This window comes from Petaurus breviceps, unplaced genomic scaffold (genome assembly GCF_028583685.1).
Source record: "Petaurus breviceps papuanus isolate PSGF00001 unplaced genomic scaffold, PetGlider_PUasm1.0 171, whole genome shotgun sequence".
NCBI lineage: Eukaryota > Metazoa > Chordata > Mammalia > Diprotodontia > Petauridae > Petaurus > Petaurus breviceps.
This window is the reverse complement of record NW_027185754.1, coordinates 18932636-18959181: the sequence shown is the minus strand read 5'-3', so window position 1 is coordinate 18959181 and position 26546 is coordinate 18932636. Positions and strand designations below refer to the sequence as shown.

The following is a 26546-nucleotide window of genomic DNA, read 5'->3' as shown; positions in this document are numbered from 1 at the left end:
ATTATAAGCTCCTTGAGGGCAGGGACTATCTCTCTTGTTCACATTCATATTCCCAGAGCCTTAGCACAGTGCCTGGCAGATTTGTCATTTGGTCATTTTACAGCCCCTTTTTGGAGTTTTCTTGGCAAAGATACTAGAGTGGTTTCCTATTTCCTTTTCCAGCTGATTTTACAGATGAGGAAACTGAGGTGAACAAGGGTAAGTGACTTGCCCAGGGTCACACAGATAGTGAGTGCCTGGCGCTAGATTTAAATTCAAGAAGTTCTCAATTCCTAGCCCATCACTACACTACATAGCTGCCCCACATAGTAGATGTCTGGTACATAGTAGGCATTTAATATTTATTGACTGTAGGTAAAACAAATATTTACAACAAGAGAAAAATTACATCTTAATGAGTCCCTGTACTAAGTCAGCATAGATCTTTTCTTCAAACTTCTCTGGTTTTTCTCTGATCTGAACACTTCTGGAAATGAATTTAAAGCGTTGAGAAGACATTCCCAGAGCTGAAGGTGATAAGTTGGACCAGGCTCTTTAAAAATACAGACCATACTGGATTGCTTGGTGTAGCTGGAGCCACACTGGACCACCATATGGCAACCCTATGAGAAACAGAAGTCATAAACTCACCTTGGCTTCAGGAGAACTCCTTATCAGAGTCTTACATGTTTGGGTCCTGGAGACCATCAAGAGAAAGAGAGAAGCCCACCTCTAGGCTCTGTGCCTTTATAGCCGGTGGCCACATTTTCTTCCTCCCCTCTGGTATTCACTCCTCACTTTCATTCTTTATATCCTGATTTCCTTCAGAAATCAACTCAAGCATCTCTAAGGGAAACTTTTTCCTGTTCTCTAAAAGAGCTAATGACCTCTTCCCACCAAATTACCTCAAATTTATTTTGTATATAGTTACATTTGTATACATTGTCTCACTTGAGAACAGAGTAAGTTCCTTGAGAGAATCAACTGTTTCATTTTGATCCCCAGTGTCTGGGCTAGGGTCTGACACACAGTAGGCTTAAGTGATAGGAAGAAGACAAAGTAGGAGTTGCCAGGAATAAGCTTCTGTACACAGAAGTGACTGCATGCCTATAACAGAAAGATGTTCATGGGACCCTTGCAGAATGAGGGGAAGGGAGTCCACTTTTAGATCAGAGTATACAATTCTTCTCAACTGTTACAAATTGTCTCCAACACAGTCACAGGGACCAAAGGACCAGTTTGTAGTAACTATGTTATCCTACCAAAGAGCATATCCTCAAAAGGCCCTGATTAATAATAAGTTAATTAAAATATTAATTAGTAATAAATGCATTAATTACAAACAATACATTAACAGTAAAGTTAATAACAAAAAGTAGGAAAATAGACGGTGGTATAGCTGAAAGACTACTGACTTTGGAGCCAAAGGAGCATGATTTAAATCTTGCCTGTAACAAGTTAGTCTGTGTAGGATAATTGGGCATGATAATTGCCTTGGGCTTTAGTTTCCTCACCTGCAAAATGTGAGGTGGGGAGTGAATGTTCTATTGCCTCTTCTAGGTCTAGGGCTATGATCATGTAATTGTCTTTAAAATTGACAAAGAAATCCCTGGAAGTATAAGAAAAGGCTACCTATGCATCAATGGGTAAATTTTAAGTTTACAAACTTTAGTTACAACTTTGTACTACACATTTCCAATTCCAAGTTTCTCATTTAAAAAAAAAGTACAATATTTCCTGATGCCTAAATATTTATTAAGTACCAACATGGAACAGGAGAGTGATTTCCATGTGCACTATCATACGAATCTTTCAAATTCTTGTACCATGGGAAGGATGCTCAATTTGGTATCTAAGAACCTGGGTTCAAATCCTGACTCGACCTCTGTGACCTTAGGCAAAGCTCTTAATCCTCCTGGCCCTAATTCCCCATTGGTAAAATGAAGGGTTTGAACCAGAAGACCTTCCAGGTCTCTTCCAATTCTAAATCTTTGGTCCTATGACTTCCCGGCACAACTATTCCCCAGTATAAGCTGCTTAAAACAGTCTTCTAAATTAAGAGAAATCATGTATCATTTCTTAACTAATAAACTACTTTTAATAACCTGATTAATCTTGTACTCACTGGAAAACTAAAGGCCCCAAATAGCTGCAGCAATTTCCTCTAAAATTAAATGAAAACACCAAAATAAACCCTCAATTGGTAGTTAATAGCCAAATGATATTATATATTAAGCCTCTGAATGGCATTAAAATAGGGAAGAGCTAGGAACACAAAGCAGTCTACAATGGCTGTTTATGTAACAAAAACCTTCCCTTAGTCAACTACCCAAGGCTCCAATGCTGCTCAATTGTCAGCCATGGTCTTTTTAGTTAGGAAATAGATCTATAAACAGCAAGAAATTAAGATGGACGTAGGGAGACAAGCTATACTTGGTGAGTTTCTACTCTTTGATTTTGGGGGATCTTACTGTGGGGGAAAGTGTTATTTCAATGGAAAACTGAAAAAACCCAGTCTTAGAGCCGTCAATGGGGACTTCAGTGCTCTCCAAGACCAGTTTTATTGTGGATGCTTCCAAGAGATGGGTAAGTGAGAAGCCAGTGAGAAAGAAGCCACTAGCAGCCTGAGGCTTACAGATCTCCAGTGTGAACTCAGCACCTAACACCTGCACTGTTACTAATTGAGGTCATTACCAGCCACACTTTAATTTATGACTTCTGGGTAAAGGATGTTGGTAGCTGACAAAGTGAGAGTGAGAGTATGTTGGGGTCAAGGTACAGTGTGTCCAACTATGGCTGATCAGACCAAGACAAGCACCAAAGGCTCTATCACAGGTCAGACACAAATAGTCTATATGCCTCATAAGAGAGTATTTGGACAGGGACAACTGCAGCTCAGTGTCTTGGGCTAGATGGTCTGAATGCCCCACCCCCTTCATCACCACCTCCATTTAGCAGCAGGAGCACAACTAAAAACAACCATACTTTTCAAGGGCCTATGCTGCATTTGGCCAGGCCTAGGAGCACATGGATCCCTTGTGTGGGGTGGCATTGGACAAGAGAGGAAATGAGTAGTTCTCCTGTTAAAAGTCCTGTCCCTATGAAAATACACTTTTATTGAGGAAAATAGGCCTCTCCTTCCTTCACTGATGAACTTCTCAAAGGTAAGAAAGTTACCTAGGGCCTCACCCCATTCCCACACAATAACATTCTAAGGGAGAAAGGGGCATGTTGGAGAGTCTATCCTCAATACACATCTCCCACATTAATTGTACCATCCTTTCATTTCTCTCCCAATTCCACAAATTACTAAATAGTTGTGTAGTGGAGAGAGTGCCAAATTTGGAGCTAGAGAATCTGAATTAAAATTTCATCTCTCCCACCAATTCGACCTTGTGTAAGTAAAACAAAATACTTCTCTGGACCTCAGTTTTTTCAAATGTAAAATGGATGACTTCTAAGGCCCTTTCTAGCTTTCTGTCTGTCATCCAGATCCTACCCACTCTCCCTCACCCCCTCCTTGGGGCCTCCTGCACTGGGCATCCACCCCAAAACTGCTCCCTGCTCCTTCCCTTACCAGCCCCGAACAGTCTCTGACCCTAACCATTTCCCTCCACCTCACCCCTAAATGATTTATCACCCCTTGGCCCCCAAAGGTTTCCACACTTACTTAGAGCCCCAAACACCTAAGTCCCAAACTGTTTCTATTCCCTCCCTTCTAAGCTCTGACCCCTTACACCCAAATTCTTCCCTCAGACACCCCCCAAAATCTCCTGAGCCCTAAGACCTCCAATTCTTTTCCATTTCAGTCTTTCCCATTCTCAAACACTCTCTGACCCTTGATCTCCAGATTTCTCTCTCAGAGCCTCCAGATGACCTTCTGAGCCCTAGGGCCCCCAATTCTCCATTTCGGTTCTTCTCACTCTCAAATCCCCCAGGACCCCTGAGCCCTCCCTCATTTCATTCCTTCCATCCCCAAATATCCTCTGTCTCCCACCACGTCTAGGCTGCTCCCTAGGAGCCCCAAACATTTTGTGGCCCCCAAAGTCTTCCCCCCGGCTCTGGAAGCTGCACTTTACGACCCGTCTCCTCCCGCCCCTCTGTGTCCCTGACTCCTCCATCCTTCCCACCTTCCGGGCCCGCCCCAGGGGGCGCAGTTAGCCCCCCACCCCCATCACCCCCCGCCGCGCTGCCCTCACCTTGGCTCGGGGCTCTGGACTCGGGGCGCGAGGATCCCCGTGGACGCAAGGTTCGGAGCCCCTCCCGGGCTCGGGATGCAGCTGGCTAATAAAAAGGAGCGGTCCGAAAGCTGGCCCTGGCCCTTCAAAATGCAATCCCAACCCTAACCCTACCTGGCCGCTTCTCCCCGGCTCCGCATTTCCCGGCGGCAGAAAACGAAGATTTTTTTTTTTTTTTGCGCAAGGAGAGGGGCAAAAAAAACAGACTCGAAAGTCCTTAGGCACCGCTGGGATTCGAACCCAGGATCTCCTGTTTACTAGACAGGCGCTTTAACCAACTAAGCCACGGCGCCGCCCGCACAGGCAGCGCGAGAATCTCCTCCCCATCGCTGTTGCCCTCGCAGGCCCTCTGTCGCCCCCCCCCCCCCCCCCCCCCCCCGCCCCCCCCCCCCCCGCCCCGCCTCGCCTAGCCCAACTCAGCTCTGCTCAGCTCAACTCAGCTCAGTCCTACCCAGCCCAGCTCTACCCAGCCCAAGCCAGCTCAGCTCAGCTCAGTTTAGCTCACGCCCCTCGCGGCCCAGGGACTAGCGGAGGAGTCTCTAACCCAGGCCGGCCAAAACCCGACTGCAACATCCCCGAGAGCTGAGAGCGCCGGCAGGCACGAGTTTCTTTGCAACGCGAAGCAGAGCTGCTCGTGTTCTCCAGTGTCTGCTCCTCCAGTGGAAAACTTACAAAATCGATCTGAAGGCCCACGCATGTGCATGCATGTAGGGATAGGGATGCTTATGTCCTGAGCCATGTTCAGGCTTTACGCGTGTGTAGGGGTCAGTTAGCATTGATTAAGCGCTTCCTGTGTGCCAGGCGAAGTGCTGGGAATACACAGAAAGGCAACTATCAGTCTCTGCCCTTAAGGAGTTCACAGTTCAATGGAAGAGACCGCATGTGAACAACTATGTACAAGCAAACTATATATGCAGGATAAATGGAAAATAATCAACAGACGGAAGGCACTAAGATTAAGTAGGGCCGGGAAAGGCTTCCTGTAGAAGCTGAGACTTAAAGGAAGGCAGGAAGCTGGGATGAGGAGGAGAAATGTCCAGACACAGGAGAAAGCCAGCAAAAAGGCCCAGAGTCTGAGGTGGGAGTGTCTTGTGAGAAGAACAGCAAAGTAAGCCAGTGCCCGTTTGCACGCTGGGTAGACCGAGGAGTAAAGTACTCAAAGATTTATACCTTTAGAGTCAGGGTTCCATGTTCATGGTGCATGCATGTATGGTGTACATACTAATGGAAGTGTGTATGTGTGGGTGTGAGCTGCTCCTTCTCACAGTCCAGCCACCCCAAAGCTGTAGTGTAAATAGATTATAAAGCAACCCGGAAAGGTTTTGTTTTTTGTTGTTGTTTTTTGGTTTTGGGGTTGTTGTTTTTTTGGTAGGTAGATAGGTTAAGAGAAAAAAGAAGAAATTAAATGGAAGAAGTGACCTCTCACTGGGGAATTTCTCGGGGCACTTGCCTACTCTGGGTTGTCATTCTTTCCTTCCTGGAATAATAGTTACATGTAAACTTATGTCTCCCATCCTCAATCCCCCAAAAGCCCTAGAATAGAAAAAATGTTAGGCCCAATGTCCTAGGTATCTTTCTGTCTCTAGCACCTAGCATCCTGAAGGAGGTAGATAGTAAAAGACTCTTACAAAAATTAGCTATATAACATATTACAGACTCAGGTTGAGGTAACTTGGAAATTTTAATTCCAAGTAAACTCTTAAATGGGGAAATAATTTAGAAATAACTAAGCTGCCCTGATATATATAATATATATATATATATATATATATTTTTTTTTTTTTAGCAATTGGGGTTAAGTAACTTACTCAAGGTTACACGGCCAGTTATTTTGTGTGGGTGCCAAGTATCTGAGGCCAGGTCTCCCAACCCTTGCTCTTAATCACTGTCAATTGGCCACCCCTGCCCTTATATATATATATTTTTTTTTTAATTGCTTTCTCTATTGATTGAGAAGACCCCTGCTTGCCTTGAAAGCTTCATCTTCTGTAAAACAAAGCCTAGATAGATATCTTTGATTTCTTCCAACTGAAAAATCCTAGAAGCACGAATATGTGGGGATAAGCGTTCTTTTTTTAAATTAATTTTTTATTTATTTTTAGTTTACAACATTCAGTTCCACCATCCCTTGAGTTTCAAATTTTTCTTCCCTTCCCCCACTATGGCGGCATGCTCTCAAATATAGGATCTACAAAATATCTTCACATTAATCATTATTCCGTTGTAAAGAAGGATTATAATGGATGGAATGATTAGTGGGAAAAAGGAAACAAAACAAAACAAGAAAAAGAAACAGAGCAAATAGTTTGCTTTAGTATGCATTCAGACTCTGCATGTCTTTCTCTGGATGTGGGTATCTCTTTCAATTATGAGTCTTTTGGAGTCATCTTATAACCTTACATTGCTGAGAGGAGCCCAGTCTATTGAAGTTAGTCATCACACATACATTGTGTCTGTGATTGTGTACAGATTTCTCCTGGTTCTGCTCTTCTCACTCAGCATCAGTTTATATAAGTCTCTCCAGGTTATTATGAAGTCCATCTGCTCCTCATTTCTTATAGCACAGTAGTATTCCATTACATTCATATACCACAACTTGTTCAGCCATTCCCCAATTGATGGGCATCCCCTTAATTTCCAATTCTTTGCCACCACAAAAAGAGCTGCTATAAATATTTTTGTACATACGGGTCCTCCTCCCACTTCTCTGATCTCTTTGGGATATAACCTTAGAAGTGGTATTGCTGGGTCAATGGGTATGATTTATTGCCCTTTGGGCATAGTTCCAGATTACTCTCCAGAATGGTTAGATCAGTTCACAACTCCACCAATGGTGCATTAGTGTTCCAATTTTTCCACATCCTCTCCAGCATTTATCATTTTCCTGTTTTGTCATCTTAGCCAGTCAGATGTGGTACCTCAGAGTTGTTTTGATTTGCATTTCTCTAATCAATAGTGATTTAGAGAATTTTTTCATATGCTTATAGAGATCTTTAATTTCATCTTCTGAGAACTGCCTGTTCAGGGGATAAGCATTTTTTCTTAATTTTATTTTTTCGCTTTTTGGAGGAGGGAAGGCAGGGCAATTGGGTTTAAGTGACTTGCCCAAGGTCACATGGCTAGTAAGTGTTAAGCATCTGAGGCCAGATTTGAACTCTCCAGGTCTGGTGCTTTATTCACTATGCCACTTAGCCTCCCCAGGGGATAAGCATAATTTTTTTTTTATTTTTTTGCTTTTTGGAGGGCAATTGGGGTTAAGTGACTCACCCAGGGTCAAAGGGCTAGTTTTTGTGTTGTGTCTGAGGCCAGATTTGAACTCAGGTCCTCCTGACTCCAGGGCCAGTGCTCTATTCACTGTGCCACCTAGCCACCCCGAGATAAGCATTCTTAAAAGCAGGTCCTACTCATGCTCAGTCATGTGGCAAGTAAGTCCACTAGCAACCTTGACCACCATTTCTACTAAGATCCTGACTGAGACAGGCCAGGGACCCTGAACCCAAAGCCTTGAGAATAAGTGTCCCCCCCAAACTACCAGGCCTGCTTCCAGCCCTAAGCCATCGTTAAGGTAAGAAATCATTGTGGAGAAAGGGCCCACCTTCCTCATCAGCACCAGCAACAATTGCTGACCACCAGCAGGCAGATAAGCAGATGAATCCTGGGAGTGGCAACACCTCCCAGACCATCTTGTCCTGCTTCCAGACCAGTAGTCTCAGCTAACACCTGGGGAGGCAATTCCTATGGAGAAGAAGCCAGCCTTTCCTACCAGCTACCTCTCACAGGGTGGGCAAGCCAGCCTAGCTGAAGCAGCAAGGCACCCTGGGGGAGAGATAGAAGACAGCATGTGCTAGGAAAGTTAGGCCACCAACACCACCACCTTGACCACCAAATCCCCTCAGACCCTGATGGAAACAGACCAGGACCTTGAACCCAAGAGTTTTGGGAATGGAAATGCTTCCTTAGCCCAGTGCCCACAGCCATCGTCCTGAAAAACAACCCCTGTGGAAATGAAACTTGGTAACTGTTCCTGTAGGAGCCATAGGCACATCTGTTGAAGCCCCAGAAAAGAAAGTTCTTGTCACCAAAGTCCCTGCTACTGTCAAATGGCTCAACATCAGAAACTGATATAATTTTATCTGTGGAAATGACATTTTTAAAAAGATAAGCATTAATATCTGCTTTCCCACTGCACCCCAAGGACAGGGGACCTTTCCATCTGACACCTTTTGTCTGTGTTATCTCACCCATTAGAAGGTGAACTCCTTGAAAGCAGAGACTGTCTTACTTTTCTATGTGCAACCCAAGCAATGAACATAGTACTCTGCACATAGTAAACACTTAATGATTCATTCATTCATGGTGGCTGTAGTGACCATGACAGACCTTGTGAGTAGGATCCTCTTTGGTCTGTTCTGGGGTCTTATATACCAAGGTGGTCTATGTTCACCTCCTGGAACTGATGGACCAGGAGTATTATGAAGGACAAATGCCAATAAGAGAGATGATATAGCATGTCTGAGAGGTAGGTCAGTAAACCAAAATATGCCTTTCTCTATTTCTGTATCTCTCTGCCTTCTCTCTGTCTCTATGTTTGTGTCTCTTTTGTCTCTGTCTCTGTCTCAGTCTCATCTCCTCTAGGAGGCCTGGTTCAGTCACCATCTCCTATAGTCATAATAGGATTTAAAGCTGCACAAGAGATCAGATGAATTAACTGAGGTTCACAGAAGAGCTGTGATTATAACTGTCAAGATATTAGGAGACACCTTGTTTTCCAAAGCTATGGCCCAGCAAGCAAGCTGTGCCCTGAGCTTAGCATAACAACAATCCTTTGCGCTCACCCTCTGAATGATCTCACTCTCTAGCAAAATCACAGAATGACTATATGACTTTGACTAACACCAGGTGTTCTCTGAGCTTGGACAAACACCAGACAAGCTTGGACAATCACTCATGCTCCGGTCGTGAAGCCCTGCTATGAATCAAACTTGTCTTGTTGTTAGGGCTACAGCTCACTGCATAGCCATTGGTAGTAAACATAGGAGTTTAGTGAGATCTCCTCACACTGCATCAGTTCCCCCCAGCAGGGGCAGGTCCCCAGCACGTGTTCTTGCTTGCAAGCTGTTTTCCTCACTTTGAAATTAAGTTTCTGTTTGATTCCTGACTCTCCAGCCACTAGCCTCCTCTGCTCAGCTCCGGTCATCCACAGGGTTAGAGGCCTGTTTGGTCCACTTGACAGAACTCAAGTCTTCCAGTTCCAAATCCACACTTTTTCTACTATGTTAAGCTAAAGTGGTCCCTCTCTGTCTTCACAATCCTTGCCTCAGCAAGGGCTCCTTATCTGGTACTATAAACTCCCTTCAAAAATCAAGGTCTCCTCATCTCAAAAGGTAGAGTAGAAATCAGGTTGGCTTTGGGGGTCAGGGCACTTGGATTCGACTCCTGGTCCTATTTACTTCCAGGGCATCCTTGGGTGAGTTACAAGTCAAAATTTCCCAGAGTCTCATTTCTGAGGGGCTTGGACTAGATCAAAGGTCAAGAGTTTTTAACCTGGGACCATTAACCTTGCTTTTAAAAATAGTTTGGTAACTGTCCTTTCCATTTAATTGGTTTCCTTTGTAATTCTCTGCCTTTTGTTTTGTGCATTTAAAAACATTTCTTAGAAGGAGCCTATATGATTTGCCAGTCAAAGTGGTCCATGACTCAAAAAAAGTTAAAGAATCCCTGGACTAGGGGCGGCTAGGTGGTGCAGTGAATAGAGCACCGGCCCTGGAGTCAGGAGTACCTGAGTTCAAATCTGGCCTCAGACACTTAACACAAAAACTAGCCATGTGACCTTGAGCAAGTCACTTAACCCTATTGCCCTGACCTCCCCCCTTCAAAAAGAAAAAAAAAGAATCCCTAGACTAAATTGACTTTGAAAGACCTTGCCGGCTTTAGATCTAGGATCCTATGACCCTTGACCCCTGCAGTGCTTACTTTCAACCCAAAGGTTTAGCTGGGTGGAGAGAGATTCCTGAAAGAGATCTACAGGAAAGCCTCTCCAACAAACTGTGGAGATTGCCCCCAGTGCAGGCATAAGGGGAGAAATTAGATGTATGAATGGGATTCCATCATCCCTATGAGAGTGAGTTCACACCCTGAGGAGATCATAGATCCATCAAAGTATTCAAGGAGAAGCAGGCACTATTTGCCTGTCTCCTGGTTACCTCTCATTGACTTTCTATATTGCTGTACAACAGAGACAAGCAGAAAGCCTATGTGTCCCACCTGCCACCATTTAGTATCCTTTACCTGGGAAGTTTTCTATTGTGTTCTTTAAACACTAAAGGTGTGACACCTTGATAAACCATCAATTCCCTTTACAAATGCCAAAACTTTGGTGTCTGCCCACACTGGACACCCTTTCTTCACTTCTTCTCGTAATATCCTCTCCAACATTATTCTTCTCTTCCTCATAGGCAGACACAACCAGTGAGCCTTCTTAAAGGCATGCCTGTCTTTCCCTTTTAACTTAACCTAAGCAAGACATCTCTACCTGCCTTCTATTCTGTCTGCCATCGAAGGCCTGTCACCATCTAGCTCTAACCTTTCTTTCCTGTCTTACCTAATATTACTGCCCTTCACATACTCAACTCTAACATTCTCCTCCACCATCTTCAATTCTCTCCTTCCCTTTTCCTACTGACAATAACATGTTGACAAGCCCCAACCCTGAATTACTCCCACTCACTGCCTCCTTCTCTTCTATATACTTGCTGTTGAAAAAAAAGCTAGTGGAAATGAAGAAACTGTGCTAATTGGATGCACAACAAAATTGTTATCTAATTTCAACTGGGACTTCACTGCAGTTAGATAAACATTCTAATGCTTTCAAATTGATTCACTAACCCACTCTCCATGCACCTGTTTCAAATCTTCTATCTCTTTTAGCCTAACCCTTTCTCTAACCCTCTCAAAGGAGGGTCTTTATATATGCTTCAATGAAAACAATTTGAGACCTTTCATAGAGTTCCCCTTTCTGCACTCCTCTTCAGCTCCACATTACTTCACTATCTTCCTTCACTGTCTTTTCTTTCACTCTGGTCTCAGATGAAGAGGTGGCCCTTCTTGCCAAGGCAAATCCCTCTCTGTGTACTCTTGATCTCATCCCCTCCCAAATTCTCCAGCAAATTGATCCCACTATCATTCCTATCTCTTACCATCATTCTCTAACTCCTCCTTTCCTGCTGCCTACAAATACGCCCCTATCTCTCCTTAAAATTATCCTTTGATCCTACCAACCCCACTGGTTATCATCCTATATCTTGCAGAAAAGCATCCACAAATGGTGCCTCTTCTTCCTTTTCTCTCATTCTTTTCTAAATCCTCTCTGCCGTCTGACTTTCACCATCATCATTCAAGTGAAACTACCCTCTCCAAAATTACCATTGACCTCTTGATTGCAAAATCCACTGGCCTTTTGTCAGTACTAATCCTCCTTGATCTCTCAGTAGCATTTGATATTGTAGATCACTGCCTCTTTCTGAACACTTTCCCTTCTCTGGGTTTTCATGACACTGCTGTCTCCTGTTATCTGTCCTGCTGCTCCTTCTCAGCCTCCTTAGCTGGATCTTCATCCAGGTCATGCCCACTAACCACTGGTGGCCCCTAAGGATCTGTCCTGGGCCCCTTTCTCTTTTCACTTTAAACTATCTTACTTTATGATCTCATCAACTCCCATAAGCTCAGATTTCTGCAGATGATTCTCTCCACTGAGCTCTAGTCACACATACGCAGATGCCTCAAACCAGATGCCCTATAGATATCGCAAAATCAACATGTCCAAAACAGAACTCATTGTATTTTCCTCAAAATCCTTCACCCTACCCTGCCACTGAACTTTACTATTACTATCAGTGGTGTCTTCTAGGCTTATATCCTTGGTGTCATTCTCAAGTCCTTACCCTTACTAACCTCATAAACTCAATTTATCACCAAATATTTTTTAATGTTTTTTTCTTTTTAGAGGGGGGAAGGCAAGGCAATTGGAGTTAAGTGACTTGCCCAAAGTCACACAACTAGTAAAGTGTTACATATCTGAGGCCGAATTTGAACTCAGGTCCTCCTGACTCCAGGGCTGGTGCCTTGCACCACCTAGCCACCCCCTTTTTCACTAAATCTTGCTGCTTCTACCTTCACAGCATCTCTTAGATATATCCCCCTCTCTCCAGTCATATACAACCCTAGTTCTGGCTCCTTTCACCTACTGCAATAGCCATCTAACTAGAGTTTCTGCTTCATTTCTCTCTCCTCTAATCCATTCTCCACTCATCTGCCAAAGTGATTTTTCTAAAGCATAGGTCTGACTCTAGCACTCTCCTGCTCAGTGGGCTCCAGGGTCTCCTTATTCTGTTTTAGCATTTAAATTTTTTTATAATGTGGTGCCTCCCTACCTTTCCAGTCTTTTTACACTTTACAATCCAACTACAATCATCTGCTTGCTATTCTTCACACACAACACTCCATTTCTCTTATCAGTAATGTAGGCCATTGCACTGGCTATCACCCCCATGCCTGGAAGTCTGCCTCCACACCTCAGCCTTCTGTCTTCTCTGGCTTCCTTCAAAGCTCAGCTGACAGCCAACCTTCAGAAGATCTTTCCTCTGAATATCTTGTCTATGCACCTAGTTATTTACACATTGTCTCCCTCATTAGAAAATATAGCCCTTGGGGCCGTTAGGTGGTGCAGTGAATAGAGCATCGGCCCTGGAGTCAGGAGGACATGGGTTCAAATCTTGCCTCAGGTACTTAACACACACACACACACACACACACACACACAATAAAAAACTAGCTGTGTGACCTTGGGCAAGTTACCCCCAATTGCCCTGCCTTCCCTCCAAAAAAAAAGGGGAAAAAAAAAGAAAATATAGTCCTTGAAAAAAGAATGTTTTTTACCTTTCTTTGCAATCCCATCCCTTAGCACAATACCTGAGGGCCCACCATCAAAGGGAACATAATAAGGGTTTCATAAATGTTTGTTGTCTAACATTCCAAGAAAACCATATTATTCTCCATCTCCATTCATGTCCCACCCTCTCCATCCACCTGCCCATGCTTGTAGTGTCTGTCCCCCATGACTGAAATAGACTCCCTATCACTACCACTACCCCATCTCCATCAGTTGATGTCTCTCCCTCCCTTCAAGATCCTACTTAGATGCCACTTTTAAGTTCCTTGAGAACAGGTCTTAGCTCCTATTAATTTTTGTATCCCAAGCACTGAGCTCTGGGACTTTCATAAAGCAGACACTTATTATTGGTTGAATGTAACTGAATTTCACTTCACTGTACTTTTTTGTCCAGCTGCTCCATTAGCCTTGTTAAGCCAGATTGCAGCCTCTTTTTAAGAAGTTCCTACCTTTAGCTATAAGCCTTGAAGCAGATGATGGACACTTTGATACCAAAATATGTACATAGCATGAGAAGATATGGGACAGGAGAAGTATACACAGCATGGCACAGGACATAGCTAAAATGTTTATCTTGAAGGAAATAATGATATTGGCTCTCAGAAAACAGTGTGATAAAGGAGAGAGAAAAAATATTGGATTTTGAATCAGAGAACCTGGGTTCAAATCCCATTTTTATAACTTCTTAGCTATGTGATCTTGTTTTTAATGTCTCTGGGCTTCAGGATTCTCATCTGAAAAATAAAAGGAATTGAACTAGATGTCCCATAAAATCCCTTCCAGCTCTGAATCTATAATCCATTCAATACAGGAATCTCATTCTTTTTACTTTCCAGTGGATAAGAACAGAATAGTACAACCTTATGTCTCCTACTGAGATTTATACTGATGAAATTCCCCCCTGAAAGTAAATTGCCTTACATACCAATTCCTAGAATAAATGTTTTGTCTCAATCTGGGGTCCCTTCCAATTCTGCAATTCTGAGAGGGTCTTCCAAGAAAGAATACAGACCTAAGCTTTCCTCTGACATCAAAAAACATGCCTGCAAAGCCACATTCATTTCCTCTGCTCTGTTTTCTAGACTGGCTTTCTGCATCCAGTGACATCAGTTCTGTCACTCAATGCTAATTTGATAAGGTGAAAGGCAGGTTCTGTTGATCTGATCTTTCTGAATTTAAAGCCTCATTTGGAAGAAATTACAATTAGGCTTATTGCTGTGTGAACTGACAGCAATAAATAAATATAAATCAGGACCTCAGACAGCAGTGGGCTCCTGTCCTCCCATCACTGACCTAACAGAGATGCTCAATTCTAAGAGCAGAAGAACCAGCAGGGGAACCTGCAGTCCAATATCAGTCACAACAACATTTTTTACCTCATGTCCATAATCCAAGAAGCTGCCGACCCAGTTAACATCATTGGTTAAAACTGCCAAAGGTCACTGATGAGCATTACATACATTCACGCCTGCTGAGGAAGATGGCACCAACATCACATGGTTCATTCTTTCCTTCAACTTTTTAGGTCCAAGTAATGAAAAATTCCTATAGAAATGTTTTATTTTCATCATAAATGACAAAGGAACCACCACATTTGAACTTCTAACATGTCAATGCCTGAGATATTATACAAGAAAATGGGAATGGCACTCAAGAAAATCAAGTCTCTCCCCTCTCTAGTCCATCCTTCACATAGCTTCCAGAGTAAGATTCCTAAAGTACAGAGCTGACCATGTCACTCGATCAATCAAGCATTTATTCAACACTATGTGCTAAACATACAATAAGTGCTGGAGATACAAAGAAAAAGCAGGAAGAGTCCTGCCCTCAAGGAGCTTACATTTTAATGGGGGAGATATTAAAGGAAATAGGTGTGTGTGTACACATGTACAGACACACATACGTGTGTGCATATATAAATGTATATGCATATGTATGTACAAGATATGACAAATGAAGTTACATGATTATTTCAGAGAAGACATTGAGACTAGGAAAGGTTGCCTGAAGAAAAGTGGTGATTGAGCTGAATTTTGAAGGACACTAGGGATTATAAAAGACAGATGAGAAGGGAGAGCATTCCTAGCATGGGACATCCAGCACCAAGACACAGAGACAGGAGATGGGTTGGGAGGAACGGCAAGTGGTTCAGTATGGTTAACCTAAATGGAGGGGAGTAATGCAATAAGAAAAGTGGAAATATAGGAAGGGGCCGAGTTCTAAATAAATGTAAATGCTAAAGAGAGATACTTATAATTGAACTTTAAGGTAATAGGAAGTTACTGGAACTTAATGAGTCTGACATAGTCGGACCTATGCTTTAGGAACATCACTTTGGCACCTGAGTGGAAGATGGTTTGGAGCAGAGGGAGACCTGAGGCAGGGAGACCAACTGGTAGCCATTGCTATACTCCAGGGGAAAGGTGATGCAGAAAACATACAAAAGAGATATTGTGGAGGGAGAAACAAGGTATGACAAGTGATTGGATATGTGGAGTGAAGAAGACTGAGGAGTCGAGGAGGACATTGAGATTGTGAACCAGAGTGACTAGAAGGATAATGGGACCGTCGATAGCAATAGGAAAGTTCAGAAGAGGGCTGAGTTTTGTGGGAACGATTTGGTTATGGATACACTGAGTTTGAGATGCCTGGGGAACAACTGGTTCAAAATGTCCAATAGGCAGTTCATGACGTAGAACCTAAACTCGGGTAAGTTTGAAGAGAGCAATTTGAGTTGAATGATGAGGTAGGAAATCAGATTGAGGAAAGTTTAGAAGAGTGTGAGGGAGAGGAAGTGGAGGTACCCAGTATAGATGACTCATTCAAGGAGTTTAACTGAGGAGGAAAAGTGGCAGATAGGGGACAATAGCTAGTGAAGAAGGTACGCTCTAATGAGGGTTATTTAAGGATGGGGAGAATTGGGTGTGTTTGTAAGCAGTAGGGAAGGAACCAGCAGATGGGAAAAGACCAAAGATTACTATGCTATATGCCATTTTCTCTTTCTTTTGTTGTTTTTTATTTTTTTCTTTCTCATGGTCTTTCCCATTTGTTCTGATTCTTCTTTCACAACATGACTAATGTGGAAATATATCCATATCAGATTGCATGACATCTTAGGGAGGGGGGGAGTGGAGGAAGTGGGAAGGGAATTTAGAACTCAAAATCTTAAAAAAGCAAAGGTTGAAAAGTTAAAAAAAAAAGGTTAATTAATTTAATTTAAAAAATAAGTATGCTAAAGGCAACACAATTTTAAAGGCAATCCAGGGCCAATTTCAAGATATCTTAAAGGAGGAACAATTTCAAAAGAATGGCTAGGAAATGACAGGTAAGATCAATATAAAGAAAAATTTACCCAGGAGATCTCAGAAACTACCCAGCCCATCTGCCTACTTACTTATTTCTATAAAATCTTTATGAATAGGTATTTTATGCACTATTAAAAGATAAAAAGACAACAGGTAGACTTGCACAACTATGGCAGACCACATCTCCATGGTTTTGAGAATACAAGATGAAATTTGGGGAGGGGGGGTGTTAATTACAAAAAAGCATTTCAGCAAATGCAGCTTTAAGAAGAAAAGTGCCTTTCATGCATCTGTTAAGATCTCAAGATTCCTTGACAGAGTAACTTTTGTTTGCCAATTCTTTGACTATAAATATTAAGGCCAAAAAAAAAAAAAAACAACCAAGAAGAAATATGCTTGCCAAAGGTAATCATTATTGCCATGGAAATTCAAACAGGAAAGGATTATCTTATCAATAATGAATAACTCCAGGTGCTCCTATTTGTGATGACATTTTGCTTATTATATCAAGCTCAGGAAAGTCACAGGCCTTTCTCAATGAGATGTATGGTCATTGCCCCAGTAATCTACACAGGAAAAAACAAGTGGATGCATAATATCTGTAGAATAAAGTATGGCAGGCACTTGAATGGGCAGTCCACTGAGGTAGTCCACAGGGACTATATTAAATCTTAGATAGACACTGAAAATAGACAATTTAACTGGACCCAGATTTTAAGGAGGGTAAGATGCTTCTGAGAAATTGTGCTACACTTTCAGTAACTTCAAGTTGTTCCCTGCCAATAAAAAGTACAACTTTTTAATATTAATATTCTCCAAAAGCTGCTAACTAGATATGAATCAAGGAATATCACAATCTCAAAAACAAGATACATAGTGGGTGCAAGTAGGCTCAGTCATATTATGAATAATGATTTTAAAGCAAGCAGTATGCCTTCTCAATGAGGGTGGGTGGGGAGGGAAGAAGGGACAGAATTTGGAACTCGAAATTTTAAAAACAAATGTTAAAAACTGTTTTTACATGCAACTAGGAAAGAAGATATACAGGCAATGGGGTATAGAAATCTATCTTGAACTATAAGAAAGAAAGGGGGAAGAGGATAGGAGAGGAGTCTGGTGATAGAAGGGAGGGCAGACTGGAAGAAAGAGTAATCAGAATGCATGTCATCTGGGGTGAGGGGGAGGGGAGAGATGAGGAGAAAGTTTGGAACTCAAAATCTTGTGGAAATGAATGTTGAAAACTAAAAATTAACTAATTAATTATTTTTTTGAAAAAGCAAGCATACCTTAAACACTTAGATGTTCATATTCTTTGACTTAGAAGTCTCATGGTTAAGACTATACTCCAAGGAAGTTATTGATAGAAAGAAAAGGTCCACATGTAAAAATATATATATATAACAGTATTCTTTGAAATTAAAAAAAAATTGGGAACAGGGGATGGCTAGGTGAATAGCAGGAGGACCTAAGTTCAAATCTGGTCTCAGACACTTAACACACACACACCAAAAAAAAAACTAGCCATGTGACCTCAAGTCACTTAACCCCAATTGCCCTACCTTACCCCTGCAAAAAAAAAAAAAGCACTTAAATTACTTAACCCCAATTGCCCTCCAAAAGGCAAAAAAAAAACTGGGAACAAAATATTTAATTCAATTTAAAAAATATTTAATAAATGACTATCTGCAAGGCACAGCACTTTCCTAGACTCTGGGGATACAAAGTTGAGATGAAAGAAAAATTTCCTGCCCTCAAAGAGCTTATATTAATCTAAGGGAATAAAGTATTTGCCCAATGAGTACAGAATAATTAAACAAACTGCTATATAAATCTAGTATGATATTACTGTCCATAAGGAATGACAAACATAAAGAACTCAGAGAAACAAGGGAAGACTTGTACGAAGTAGTACAGAGTAATGAAAACTGAGCCAAAATGATATGTAGAACTGCAATCCTGTAAATAAAATTAAAAGTAAGAAGAAATAAAACTAGAGTCAATTACAACAATGTTGGTACCATACTATCATCGTTAAACTAAAAAAGAGAAAAATGATATATACTATCAGTTTCAAGCATACAATTAGGCACCTTTACTTAACTGTTTTTGGGGAAATATGTTCATTGGTAGTATTTGGGGGTTAGGAAATTTCTTTTGTGAAATGTACCATTTTTTAAAAATTGTCATCAAAGACACCATCCATTATAAGTATGTCTAGAAAAGGAGACTGGCTAGCCAGAGAGCAAGATCAAGGGATAACAGATGTACAGCTTGAGCATTGCACATTAGTGCAGTCACAAAATATCAAAAGTCTTAGAGAAAAGTCTCTGGTGTATTGTATAAATCCCCCCAAATTTATGGAAAGACACAGACAAGAGTCACACAGGATGAGAATTCATCAATGTGCAGAAAATCTCCACCAGTCAAGGGAATAGCCACACTGATGAGGGAAGGGGCTATTCACCCTGACGAGATTATGAATCCATCAAATAATAACTTCAAAATATAAGGCATAGGGAGGAGAGGCATGACTAGAAAACAATTTGTTTGGAAAAGAACTGGGGGATTTAATGGATTATATGATCAAAATGAATTTGCAGTGTGACGTGGCAATCAAATAATTTAATATTATCCCAGGATGTATTAAGAAATTTAGGAGAATTGGGGCAGCTAGGTGGTGCAGTGAATAGAGCACCAGCCCTGGAGTCAGGAGGACCTGACACTTAACACTTACTAGCCGTGTGACATTGGGCAAGTTTTTTAATCCCAACTGCCCTCCAAAAAAAAAAAAAAACTTAGGAGAAAAGGTGTTTTCTTCACTGTCCAGACTATATTTAAAGTATCATGTTCAGTTTTCGGCACCATATTTTAGGAAAGACAATGACAAGTGTTTCATTCGGAAGGAAACCAGGATGATGAGGGGACTGAAGACCATACCATATAAGGATTTATTAAAAGAACTGAAGTATTTAGCCTGAGAAAGAGAAGATTTAAGGGAAATTATAATTATCTTGAAGTATTTGAAGAGATAGCATGTAAAAGAGGTATTAAATAGAGTCCTTCATCTTAGCCCTAAAGAAAAATAGACAGATGTATTAGAAAGGCAGATTTTGGTTTTATTTAAAGAAAAAATTCTTCATAATTAGTTGTCCCAGACTGTAATAAACTGGCTAAGAAAGGAAAGGATTCCCCCTCACTGATGGTTACTTTATAGGGATGTCAGAGAAGAGATCCTTGCTTAAGAATGGATGGGATGGGGGTGGCCAGGTGGCTCAGGGAGTAAGAGCACCGGCTCCAGTGTCCGGGTGACCTGAGGATTGAATCCGGTCTCAGATACTCAGCACCACACCCAGAAATAACTGGCCGTGTAACCTTGAGCAAGTTACTTAACCCCAATTGCTCATTAAAATAAAAAAAAAATGAATGGGATTAAACTTCTGAGATCCTGTCCAACTTTTGAGATTCTGTTCTTCTACAAAGTACCAAAGTAATTAAAAGAAAGAGTTTGAGGACAGGGGGTCAAGGCAGAAGGTTCTGTTTCTTAGAGGGTGGCTGGAAATGAAAAAGATTCATTTCTAACCTAAGTGAATCCAATTAAACTCAGGCCACTCCACTGCCTTTGGTTAATTCAGTCTTCATACCTTATCACCCAATTTGTTTAGCAATAGTAATTTCATAAACTTGGGCAAACTTTTTATCCAGAGACAACAAAAACAAAACAGTGACCTCTTACTTCTATAAATACCTTCACAATGAATATGGTAATTTCGTTCAGTTGTTTTTTCTGTTGTGTCTGACTCTTCCTGACCTCCTTGGGATTTTCTTGGCAAAGATAATAAAATAGTTTGTCATTTCCTTCTCCAGCTCATTTTATGGATGAAGAAACTGAGGCAAACAGGGTTAAGTGACTTGCCCAGGGTCACACAGCTAGTAAGTGTCTAAGGTCAGACTTAAACTCAGGAAGAGCTTGACTCCAAGCACGGCACTCTATCCACACTGCACTACCTAGCTGTCCCTGAATAAGGTAAGGGAGAGTAATAAATACAACTTGATCAACACAGTCACCAAATACACCATTTACTTTTAAATCATCACCTTAATGGGATGGAATCAAGAGCTACCAAAACTGTATGTGCTATGGATCTGCATTAGATTGTTTGAAGACAATGTACTTTTGTGTAATCTTACAAATCAAGATAAATTTCTCTCTTAAGCTCATTTAAATGTCATTCATAGTTGAGTCACAGCTATATCAATTGTGTTCATCACCTGTCTCATCTTACAAAGAAAACCAGTAGGTTACAGAAATATTTTTTGTTGAATGAAGTGTCATCCTGGAACTCATCTTTTATTAGTTGATATTTCATAATCTTATATACAGAATCATTTGTAATACTTGATAATTAGTTATATACATATTAATCCTATGACAATCTTAATTACACTATAGAGAATGGCATGTTAATCAAGTTAAACAGAAACTTGAGAAGTCATTTTTAAAAAGTAAAACATGTGCCTTTCAAGTACAGGGCTCAAAATTTTCTGAAGTATTTTATTCCTTTTTCAAACTTATTTTAAGTTCTTCTGTGAAACCATGCACTAATATACATATATAATGTGATCATAAAATATATATTGTTAATCATATATGTATACTAATTGATGTATACATGCATGTATAACATATATACACACCTATTCTGAAAATTGTGGAAATTCCGGTATACAGAACAAAGAAATATATTATGCTATGAAAACATATTGAAACCTCTTATAACAATATTCACTCAAGAGTAAAGTTTGTATGATAAATCATTGTTCTTGATCCCCATGTAAGGAAACTTATTTACAAATATGCTCCAAACACCTCATTATAAGATATCTTAATTACAAATCAATCTCTGGATCCCAAGGGCAGCATTATAATGAGGCAAAGTGTTTATGAACACTTAGACATATAAATCATTTGGATCTCCTAAACAAAATAGCAAAATATCATCATAGAGATATTCATAAAGGCAGTAATATGATTCTACAAAGTCTTTAGCTATGAGGGAATTGTGGGAATTGAGTGAACCACACTGACTCCATCTTGTGACTCAATTCTAGGGCTAGCTCAGTTCCCTTTCTATTCAATTATGGGTCTAGCTCAATTTCTATCTTGTGAGAAATTTGTACTCTGTTATGGGAATTGTGAGAAAACTTTATTGCTGTTTGAACCTAGCCCTGCATGGACTTCTACCTGTTGCTTAGAGACTACTTAATTAAGAACCCAGGTTATGGTGACCAGAAATTCAGTCAGATCTGATGACTGATGCAAGTTTTCTCACAATTATACATCTCAAGCAACCCATATGTCTTATCTTAGAACTGGCCCCATGCTGGTCAATCAGTTATTATTTTCATGATCCTTTGATTGAATACAGACTGTGGACTAAGACATCTTTTTTTCTGATTTCAGGGAATTGCATCTGCTTGCTCTCCCCCTCCCAGTTTTGGAAAGCCATTAATCTCTTCTCCAATTATAAATCAGATTACCTAATATTGTATTCTGGTTGTTTTCTTTTAATTAGTTTATTAGATTAATTGTTTTTAATGCTTAAAAAATCTGTCTCCCCCTATATTCAGGGTCCAGAGTCAAAGCTTAGAGTCTTGATTCCAATTTATAATGCAGTTGGCATGCATTGCTTAATAAATCGATATACTTAGAAGCTCAAACCTCTGTTTCTTCAGTTACTTCATCTTTCACACGCAGCAGCTACAATGTACATAATCAAAGCGTAGTAACATTTTTAGAGTTCATATTCCATTTTTCCCTCAAAGAAATCTAGTTTTTAGATCTGTTCAATTAAATAAATGATTTATTTCAGAATAGGATCACCACTGTTTTGATCTGTTCTGTTATCCCCCCAAGACTGGCCCATACTGCTCCCTCATGCAGGACTAATGTGGAAGGTCTGTGTCTACAAACCACATGCATACCCCAGGGTAGTACAGACAAAGACTCCACATCTTCTATTTCTTTGGGACATCTTTCTCATCTTCATCAAATGCAGGTGGTTCTGGCAAAGCATATCTTGAAGGAGAAGCCAATCGACAAAATAGACATTTGGGTACCAGTTCAAATTCCTCAGCAATTTGTAGGCATGAGAAAGGCTTTTCACATTTTTCACACTGATATAAAATATTCGAATAATTAGGGAGAACATGTCAATCAGAGGTAACAAACAAGTATATCTCTTAACTACTAAATTTGAAAGTATTTTTACAACCTAATTACTTTCAGAAATCAAGTCTGAGGAGTGTGCTGGAACCAGCTTGAACAGACTCAAAAATCTGATTGTTAAATTTTCAATGTAGGATTTGTACCTCAGAAACCAATAAAGAGTACAAATCATGGCTTGCTTTATTATTGTGTTGATTATCTAAGCTTAAGGAAATGATGGAGAAAAACATCAGTAGGGGTGGTTAGGTGGTGAATAGAGCACCAGTCCTTGAGTCGGGAGCACTGGAGTTCAAATCCAGCTTCAGATACTTAACACAAATACTAGCTATGTGACCTTGGGTGAGTCACTTAATCCCAATTGCCCTACCCTCCCCCCTCCAAAGAAGATATATATATATATATATATATCTGGGATATATATATATATAAATATTCTATATATATATATATTCTGGGATATATATCTTTATATATATTTTATATATATATATACGTATATACGTATATATATGAAAAATATCAGTAATGCAGTTTAAACTTGAAAGTGTGAAATGCATACTTTTTTTTTTCAGAGAGTCAATTGTTAAACATGTACCAGCAGATCACTGCCAGGTTTATACAGCACAATGACTTTCTGTTCCCATATTATCTACTTGAGTTATTGGCACTGTCCAAACATACCAGAAAACTTCTAAGATTTGACCTCTTATTTGGCACTGTGTGGTTTGACCTGAGATTACGTGATGGAAGCCGAACCTCTCCCAGTCCAGAACAGTCTGCTTATGGGGCAATTCTGCCCTCTTCCAAATTGCTATTGTACCTGGAAACTACCTAATGGACTACTATCAAAGAAACATGCTTGATTTCCTCTAGGGGAGGACTTTAGCCAGTATTATACAGCAGAAAGAGGCTTGGTGTGGGAATTAGGGGGTGTGTGTTTTAATCCTGGTTCTGCTATGAGTGTGTAATGGGATTGGGAGCAATAATACCAACCTGCTTTATATGTACTTTCCCATTAAAGGTATGTGAGGTAGTAACCCCATTTTACAGATGAAAAAGTTGAGGCTAAGAGAGGGGAAGTGATTTTTTTGGCCCAAAGCATTAGAGTTGGAATTTGAACACAAGTCTTTTTATTCCAACACCTCAACTCTCTTCATTCTGTCATGTCCTCCCTTGTTCATCTGTAAAATGGGGAGGGGGAGGCAGACTAAATTATCAATTTCTCTCCCGGCTCCAAAATTCTATAATTTTCATCTTATTTTACTCAATTAAAACTCAATTTTAAATCAATTTAGGAAAGTTCTTATAGAAACTATTCATTATAGAACAGGAGTTCTTAACTTTTTTGTGCCATGGACCCCTCTGGCTATTAGTCTGCTAAAGCACATAGATGGGGCACTTCTCAGGATAATGTTAACTGCATAAACTATAACACATAGGATGACAATTATATTGAAACACACTTATCTTTGAAAGACTTGGGAATTCTGATCAACACAATGGCCAGCCACAATCCCAGAGTAGTCATATGAAACATGATGCCCACCCCTGATAGAGAAGTGATAGAGTGAGATGCATTTTAGGGGGCATGGCCAATGCTGGAATTTGTTTTGTTTGACTAGACATGTTTGTAATAGGGTCTTGTTTTTTGTACTTTCTGAGTGTAAGGAATGAGGAGAGGATAGTGAGAGAGAGAGAATAAAGATCTTCATTTGAAAATAAAACAAATCTGAAATAGTTATCAATTTTTTTTAAGTTCACTGATCTCAGGGGTGTGAAAACTCTAGAGTTTTCCTCACAATTAATGAGTTAAATTGTGTACACTAAACTTAAGCTTTGGATAGGTAATGTGATTTATTTTTACCTTGTAAAACTTTGCCTCCCCTCTCTAACCTCTCCTGTCCTGCCCCCATCCTCTTTGAAAAATCAGGGGAAAAAAACACACACTTGTATTTTCTGGCTTCATATTTTATTAATTTCTATAGGCTTTCTATAGAAATAGCATTTTTGTTTAGCTTTAATCATTACAAACCAAGGCACACAAACATTGTTCAAACAGTTTAGTCCTGAATGCTCTAGCCATCGTTTCCAGCACTTCCCTCCTAAACCTAAGACCCTATTCTGGGAGTAAAGGAACACCTAATTACTTTCGAGGAAAACAGAGATTTGGAAACTCAAGAGGCAGCTGTTTAGCATGTTGTAAAGTCTTCTCTTTGCTCCTGTGTAGGAAGGCCTATTTCTTCACTGCTGGCTGGCTCTCGGACAGCAGAGGGCATATCAGATGGCAGTCTTGGCATATCAGAAGTGCTAACCAACTGATACCAGGAATCACAAGATGGAAATCTGCTACCTTTCCCCTTCCACCCACACCTAAAGAGGTGCTCTCAAAAAAGCAAATAGGTTTCATAGGAAGAGCAGAGATATATCTGTCAGGTGGTTTGGTAGCTTTAATAGGTATGAAGAAGAAAGAAACTGCAATGGAAAAGCTTTACTGACAATGGCAAAGACAACAGGATGTTGAAGGATCCTTGACTTTGATTTTAATATGATACTGGAGACATGACTGTGGGTGTAGGGTGCCTGCTTAATTCCTTGGATAAACACACACACACACACACATACACATCCTTGTAGTTGGAAACTGAGACTATTTATAAGGAAAATAAAGTCATAGCTTCATAGATCTAGAGCTGGAAGGACTTCAGAGACTATCTAATTCAACTCTTTCATTTTATAGGTGAGGAAACTAAGGCACAGGTAGGTTAAGTCACACATTAGTAATCATCAGAGTCAGGATTTAAATCTAGGTCCTCTGACTCCAGAACCACTGCTCTTTTGTTGTTGTTGTTGTTTGGAGGGGGGAAGGTAGGGAAATTGGGGTTAAGTGACTTGCCCAAGGTCACATGGCTAGTTTTTGTGTTAGTGTCTGAGGCCACATTTGAACTCAGGTCCTCCTGACTCCAGGGCTGGTGCTCTATTCACTGCGCCACCTAGCTGCCCTACCACTGCTCTTTTTAGAGGTAAGAGAGAGAAATAAGTCTCACCTAGGAATAAGAGAGTAAGTCTTTTTTAAATTCACTTTAGATCTAGCTTGTCCTTCTTTCTAGCTGTGTCTCTTTTTTTCTCTACTAAGTTGATTTATAAAGCCAGAAAATGGGAGACAACACAAAGCTTCATTTCCTTTAATACTAACCTGAGTTATGTGCAAACCATGAAGTCTTTTGTATTCTATTAACAGAGGAATTTGATCAGCCTTTTCAATGTTCCACAGTCTTATAGTAGTGTCCTGAAATTCCAAAAACAATATTCATCACACAGCAGAGACCATCCTGTTTAAAAAAAAAAAAAAACAAATCCATTTCACAGATGAAGAAACTAAGAGCCAGAGGGGGAGTGATTTGTCCTAGGTCACATGGATAATTGCTGGTGAACCCAATTCTTTTAACCCTGTCTACACGTCATACTATAGCATAGGAATTTCCAAACAATTAAAGGATGGCCAAAAGATAAGGTAAGACTGCTTTTCTAGTGTATACCTCTATGAAAACATCAGGAAATACTCTTAAGAATTACTCATTTTGAAAAAAGGAAGCATTCCATATGGAGTTAAGCACTTAGGACATCAAAGGCCATGAGCAGGATGGTAGGGCTACCTCAGGCGGTATCATCTGCAGGGGCAGCAAGTAGAGGGGCTCAAGGGCCTCTCAACTGCAAGAAATGACTTCCAGAAAAATTTTATTATTGTTAATTTGGGACACTTTGCTCCTGAGGTTTTGGTTGGCCAAGAACCTGAGTGACATTGCCTGGATGGCACCTTAGCCAGGCTAAGAGCAGAGTTACATTTGGAACTA

General features: G+C 40.5%; 1 protein-coding gene and 1 non-coding gene across 2 annotated transcripts in view; both read right to left on the bottom strand.

Annotated features, from left to right (window-relative positions):
- Positions 1-4436: 4436 nt before the first annotated feature.
- TRNAT-AGU (transfer RNA threonine (anticodon AGU)) lies at positions 4437-4510 on the bottom strand. The gene has a single exon. It is a non-coding gene; the product is annotated as a tRNA-Thr (tRNA).
- A 208-nt stretch (positions 4511-4718) lies between these two features.
- Positions 4719-26546, bottom strand: part of WDR88 (WD repeat domain 88) — a 73277-nt gene continuing 51449 nt past the window's right edge. The window contains 3 exon segments of the mRNA XM_069082795.1: positions 4719-4898; positions 22452-22643; positions 25889-25981. Of these exon segments, the coding sequence (XP_068938896.1) occupies positions 4719-4898; positions 22452-22643; positions 25889-25981 (465 nt within the window).